Source organism: Hyperolius riggenbachi, chromosome 11 (assembly GCF_040937935.1).
Source record: "Hyperolius riggenbachi isolate aHypRig1 chromosome 11, aHypRig1.pri, whole genome shotgun sequence".
Taxonomy (NCBI): domain Eukaryota; kingdom Metazoa; phylum Chordata; class Amphibia; order Anura; family Hyperoliidae; genus Hyperolius; species Hyperolius riggenbachi.
In genome coordinates this window covers 98046522-98053538 of record NC_090656.1, presented here as the reverse complement: position 1 = coordinate 98053538, position 7017 = coordinate 98046522, and the positions used below count along the sequence as shown (strand labels likewise).

At 39.2% G+C, this 7017-nt stretch overlaps 1 protein-coding gene across 1 annotated transcript; it reads left to right on the top strand.

Annotated features, from left to right (window-relative positions):
* Positions 1-3393: 3393 nt before the first annotated feature.
* LOC137537831 (zinc finger MYM-type protein 1-like) lies at positions 3394-6012 on the top strand. Its single transcript, XM_068259786.1, has one exon. The coding sequence runs from the start codon at positions 3394-3396 to the stop codon at positions 6010-6012; it is 2619 nt and encodes an 872-aa protein (XP_068115887.1).
* The last annotated feature ends 1005 nt before the right edge of the window (positions 6013-7017 follow it).

Here is a 7017-nt window from a genome sequence, read left to right as displayed (position 1 = left end):
AGAGTACATCGTCATGTCACTGACTGTCCTCAGAGGAGCTCACAATCTAATCCTACCATAGTCAAAGTCAAATGTCCTACCATAATATTATGTATTTATATAGCACTGACAGGTTCTTCAGCACTTTACAGAATACATAGTCATGTCACTGACTATCCTCAGAGGAGCTCACAATCTAATCCTACCATAGTCATAGGCTAATGTCCTCGCATATTATTATTATGTATTTATATAGCACTGACATCTTCTGCAGCACTTTAGAGTACATAGTCATGTCACTGACTGTCCTCAGAGTGGCACATAATGTAATCCTACTATAGTCATAGCTGTGTTACCATATCATTATGTATTCATATAGCATAGACAATCTGTTCTAAATATTCCTGCCCTTATAATTTTCTGTCACCACCAGACCAGACCTTCAGCCACAACATCAGCTCTGCACTACCACGTCTCCAGCCAGTTTTCTTGCAGACCAGGATACTGGGCTCTCCAGGACAGGACTTCCCAACTGTTCCAGGCAGCCTCAAGCCCTCAACTGGGTGAGTACAATCCCAACCTTCCACCATGGTGTAATGTTCTTCCTCATTATGTGTGTATTGCACTGCTGTATCCATTACACAGGTTAAAGCTTTAATCACGGAGTGTCCTTTGTCAGAGGAGCGCACAATCTAATCCTACCATTGTCTTAGCCCAGTGTCATCCGTTATTATTATTGTAATTATTATGATTGTTATTATTATAGTAATGTATTCATAGCACAGTCAATCCATACCTCTTTTCTATCATCCAGGTGTTCACCACACAGTTAACCATTTCCGCCGCCCGGACGTGAAGCTCACGTCCGGGCGGCAGCTCTGTAGCGCTCCCGCGCTTGGGCGCGCTCCCGCCCGCGATCGCGGGCGCGCCCCCGCATCCCCGCTGTGCCGCCCGGTAGCCCTGGGATCAGTGAAAGGGAACATGGTTCCCGATCACCGATCCCTTTCCCCCGCAGAAAAACCGAAGCGCTCACCTGTGAGGCTTCAGTTCTTCTGCCCAGAGAGAGTTCCGCATCGCCCTTGTACTTCCGCTTAGCAGGAAGTACAAGGATGGAGAAAAAAAATGAAGGTGGCCATCTTGTGGCCAAATAGCAAAACTACAGCTACACATTTTTAACATTACAATTTACATAGACAACAACATTAAAAATTAACTGTTTATGCCCCACACCAAAATATTCCCCAAATAAAAATTTTAATGGAAAAAAAAAAAAAATTACAATAAAAAAAAAAAAAAAGACATAAATAGTTACCAAAGAGTCTGAACTTTTTAAATACAAACATTTTTTAAATTATCGGCTTGTAAATAGCGATGAACGCAAAACGGAAACAATGCACCTTTATTTCCAAATAAAATATTGTCGCCATACATTGTGATAGAGACAAAATTTAAATGGTATAATAACCGAGACATATGTGCAAATAAAATATATAGGTTTTAATTATGGTAGCGTGGATTATTTTAAAGCTATAAAGGCCGAAAACTGAGAAATAATGAATTTTTTCCATTTTTTTCTTATTAATCCTGTTAAAATGCATTTACGGTAAAGTGGCTCTTAGCAAAATTTACCACCCACAGAAAGCCTAATTAGTGGCGGAAAAAACAAGATATAGATCAATAAATTGTGATAAGTAGTGATAAAGTTATTAGCGAATGAATGGGAGGTGAAAATTGCTCCGATGCATAAGGTGGAAAATCCCCGCGGGCTGAAATGGTTAATGTGCCCCACAGATAATTCATGATCATTTTAACACCTGGTGAATTTAAAAGATTATATAGAGGAATATTTGTAAATTGAACTGACAATGTGACATGTGGACTCGTTTTCAGTTGTCCTTTCAATATTTTTATTATAAGAAGCTTGTTTAGCTTGGAAGTTGGAACTTTTTGACTAATTTTGCCCAGTTACTGAGTGGACTCAGAGGAGCTATAATTCTAATTATTACATGTGTTTCTTTGTAGTTCCACTGACATTGGTAGAACATCACAGCAGACCTCCATCCACAGGCTCTTTGTGCCTTCAGCCACTCAGAAGCTCTACACTGGGTGAGTGATTTTATTTCAACATAACTTGCAATGTAATTCTTTTTAGTAGCATTTATGTAACCAACCTTCTTAACCCAATGGCAGCTTCAAACGAAAATGCTTCGTTTTAGGCTGCTGGCGCAGTGACAGCCTATGTCGGCATATCTCGTTTGGCTGCCTAGTGCAGCCAAATGAGTCTGTAGCAGTAAGAAGTTATATTTACTTGTTGCAGGTGGCTTCTTCTCTTCCTCCACCAGCGGCTATGAATTTCCAGCAGGAAATAGGCTCAGTCGGGGTTTTCTGCGCATGCATGGGTCTATCTGTATTTAGTACATAAGTGTACTAAGTAAATAAATATTTGTGATGTCTCAGCGCTGACTGTTGTAATTTACCTTTATGTGTCCTCAAAGAATAATCTGTAGAATTTTTGAAACGGGATGATACCATTTACTGTCGAACGTAAAAGAATAACAGAGTAACCAAGCAGCTCAGGGTGACCCAAACTACTAGGAATGTATAGGGGGATAAAAGGAACCAAAAAGCCATCCTACTAAAAAAGCAAAGCTTGGTGTAATTGCCTTCTTAAAACAGAAGGAAATTTGCAATAATTCAGTTATAAATGAACATTTGTGGTTACCCACAATGCACTACTACTAAATATGCAAATTATCCCTTTTCGCCTTTGTTAAGCCAAGCAAGCATCCAGAACCGCTGGTGTATAGCAAGCCTATAGCTTTAAGTTTTACACAGCCATATCAAACCCACATGTGACAGCCTGTTTAAAAGAATAAGAGAAAGCTTTTGGCTGTGCAGCCTTCGTCAGATTTCAATCCTGATTGCTCCAAAGAACGCGTTTTCAGATTGTTAAAATTATTTTCCAGAAGATTTTTTGCAAAATATAATAGTTAAAAAATATTTTGTAAACAATAGAAATAGTACATTTATAACTGATCATGTTGGAACTTACTTTAAGGCCACGTTCATAGTGTCCGTTGTGCTGCATTCCCTGTGACAGCAGGAGCGTAACGGATCAAGACAGCATCATTGCAGGTTATCCACGTGTTGTGTCAGGTACAAAGAAGCATACAATGAAAGTATGCTAACTTTTACTGTTAACACGCACATTTAGTGGATATGTGTTACGATGCTGCAACCTGTTATACCGCAACACTCTTGCTGCACTGTGAATGTTGCATAGGTGGTGTATTGCAATATACTAACCTGCATTGCAAAGCATCCATAATAATGCACCACTGTGAACGTAGCCTTAGTTCCAACATGATCAGTTAATAATTTTTATATTTCTATTTTTTACAGATATTTGGTACAATGAAAGGAGCACAAAAGAAAAAATTAAGTGGGGCAGAAGGAAGAAGAAGAAGGAAGGTCCAAGCTGAAGAATGTGCAAAGTCAAGTAAAATATTGTCAGCATTTTTGAATAGAGGAAGCGATTTGGAACAATCAACATCAAAATCAGTGGGGGATGTAGGAAGACACACATCACAGGACTCTACTGTAACACTTGAACAAGAAAACTTAGAAGAGACAAACAGTAGTGAAAGTGAGTCCACACAGCCAGATGTAGTTGAAACCGAAAGTCAAAGTTCATCAAATTCTGCAGAGTTGGATGTTTCACCTGATCCAGTTAAACAGACGCCAGAATGTACTCAGATCATAGCTGATGTAATACAACATCAAGATTTTGGGTATATAAAGTTTGACCAGGCATCGGGAAAACCTACTGTTTCTGATTCACTTCGCATAGAAATAGTGGAGAAAGGGTCGATTTTTTTCCAGAACAGTGTTGGGCCTTTTTCACCCAAAAAGAATAGATCAATGACTTCAGCTTGGTTTACAAAACAATTAGGCAAAGGGAAAGGAGGCACAGTGAGTCGATCCTGGCTGCTTTATTCCCCTCTGAAGGCTATAGCATTTTGTTTCTCTTGTATGCTTTTTCCATCCAAAGATGTAGTCAGTAACCGTTCTTCACTGGAAACTGAAAATGGTTTTCGTATTTGGAAGAAACCAGAAAAAATTACTGCACATGAAAACTCACAAAGGCATCGGGATTCTTTCACGACGTGGAAGGAAATGGAAAGGAGGATGATAAGAAAAGAAGGATTCATAGATGCACAGCTTCAAAGGCAGATTGCTACAGAGAAAGAAAAATGGCGACAAGTGCTTACAAGGGTATTATGCTGCATAAAATATTTAGCTAAACAAAATTTGGCACTTAGAGGCCACAGAGAAACTACCGTTGAAAACAGGGAGAGTCGCAAAAACCCTGGCAATTTTATAGAACTGCTGAAGCTGGTTGCAGATTTTGATCCGGTTATGAAGAGCCACCTTTCTTATGTGCAGCAGCATCCAGGTTCACCAACCTATCTTTCACCGGAAATCCAAAATGAATTTATACAGCTTCTAGCAACTACAGTTAAGGAAAAAATTGTCCACGACATACAGAGAGCCAAATACTACGGTATAATGTTTGACTCAACGCCTGATGTGGCTCACCAAGAACAAATGTCAGAAACCATTCGATACGTAGATGTGAACTTTGAAGCTAAAACTGTGGTTGTGAGGGAATCTTTTTTAGGCTTCATTCAAGCACATAAAAAGGATGCAGCAAGTATTGCAAACATAATATTGCAACAACTGGAAAAGGATAAATTACCCTTTGAAGACTGTCGATCACAATGTTACGATAATGCAGCTGTAATGTCTGGCTACAAATCTGGAGTGCAACAAAGACTTGCTGCAATTAATTCAAAAGCTACATTTGTGAACTGTGATAACCACACACTTAATTTAGTCGGGGTTCATGCTGTTAGTCATGAGGTTGCAGGTGTGACATTTTTCTGTACTGTGCAAGCTATCTATCTTTACTTTTCACGGTCAACTCTTCGATGGGAGAGACTGAGAACTGCTCTTGGTGTATCTTTGAAGTCCGAGTCAGAAACTCGATGGAGTGCCAGAGTAGAAGCTGTTAAACCAATACACGATCAACTAGAAGACTTGGTAGAACTACTGGAAGATATTGCAGAAGATCACGATGAAAATTCAGAAACCAGAAGTGATGCAGTTCAGTTGTTACATCGAATTTTAACATTTGAATTTTTGGTTCTTCTTCGATTCTGGAATACTATACTTGCCAAGATTGACCGGGTTCAGAAAAGGCTTCAGGACCACACCATGAATTTCCATAATGCTGCTCAAGATATTCAGGCTTTGCAAGTGTATTTCTTAGAAAACAGTGATGACATATGCAATATTTCTCTTGCAGAAGCAAAGAAACTGTGCAGTTCTTGTAATGTCCAAGTCGAGAGACGGCCAAGGAAGAAAAAGAAAATGGCTGGAGAAACAGCAGAGGATGTAGGGCTTACAGCGGAAAAAGAAATGCTGCGACTGATGAAAAGTATGATTGACAAAATACATACAGAAATGGGAGACCGATTCAACAGCTTGAAGAAACTGGACTCCAGTTTTGGCTTTCTTTTAGACATAAAAGAACTGATGTGCACAACTGATGAAAGTACCTTGAAACAAAGATGCATTGATATGGGAAGCTTTTATGATACGGACTTGGATGGCTTGGAGATGTTCAGTGAAATACTTGACTGCCAAATGTTACTGAACACAAGGGCTGATGTTAAGCTTTTGACACCAGAGGACCTACTTCGATTCATTGTGCAGTATGGAGATGATGTTTTTCCAAATCTGAGAGTTGGCCTTCAGATCTTACTGACAGTTGCAACATCCATTGCCAGTTGTGAAAGATCTTTCAGCAAGTTAAAACTGATCATGTCCTACCTGAGATCATCCATGGGGCAGGAAAGATTGTCAGCCTTGGCTTTGTTGAGTGTGGAGCGGGAGGTTACCGACAGCATCAATTTTGAGGAAATAATTGATAGATTTGCAGCAGCGAAGGCAAGGAAAATTGCTCTTTAATGAAAAACTTACATTCTAAATATTTCTTCTACCTACAGTCTTGGAGGTTCAACCATCCCCAAGGTCAGAATGGTGTTAAGTCCCTATGTAGCCTTGCCTAGTGTTCTCTCTCTTGGCCCTCAAGTGAGGATAGTGGACTGCACAGGGAATGCATTCGTGGATATCTCTGCTGTCTGAGGATCTATGAAGAAACAATTTTTCTAAACTCACCATTTCAAGCTACATTGAGCTGGTTGCTTTTTTTTTTTTTTCTTTTACAGCTTGGGCATGAACAGTTTGTTTGCGCCTGACAGTGCAATAGTGGTCCTTTAAACCAGCCACATTCATGACAGTGGTTCTTTAATATTTTCAAATGGTTTACATCCACTTCACTCTTGTTTATACTTCTGAACATTTGTGGGGCAGCTGATTTTTCTATGGTTTACATCTGCTTCACTTTTTTTTTTTTTAAATATATTTCTGAATGTTTGTGGTGCAGTTGATTCTTTGATTATTATACTATGTAATTTATATTACCCTGTGATGCTAGGTTCATAGTAGGATGTTGCGGGTTCAGCGTTATACATTGTAAAGCACTGCTGCAGTGTGTTACCTCTTAACGCAGACGTTTACAGATACAGGGAAGCATACATTTTTCATTGCCTGGGTGCTCCACTGTATCTAATCTATAAGATGGTAACACAGCGTTAAGCTGCATTAACACCTTGTTTTGTTTTTTGTTACATTGTATTGCTGCGTTTCCAGTTTAACGTCTCATCACTACTCACGTCCCACTGTGAACCTAGCCTCAATTGCTGTGATTTTTGACTATTGGGTTTTGCACATTACTGTGAATGTATATTTCAGCTTTTTTTCTTTGAAAATTAATATTTTATTTAAATGTTATTTATTAACGTTTTCGGTTTTATATTTCTTTACTGTGGGCTGTCTCATTGAATAGAACTGTTTCTCTGTGTAAAGTTTGTGACGATATGCCCACCTTATGTTCAGGCTGGCATTATTGGT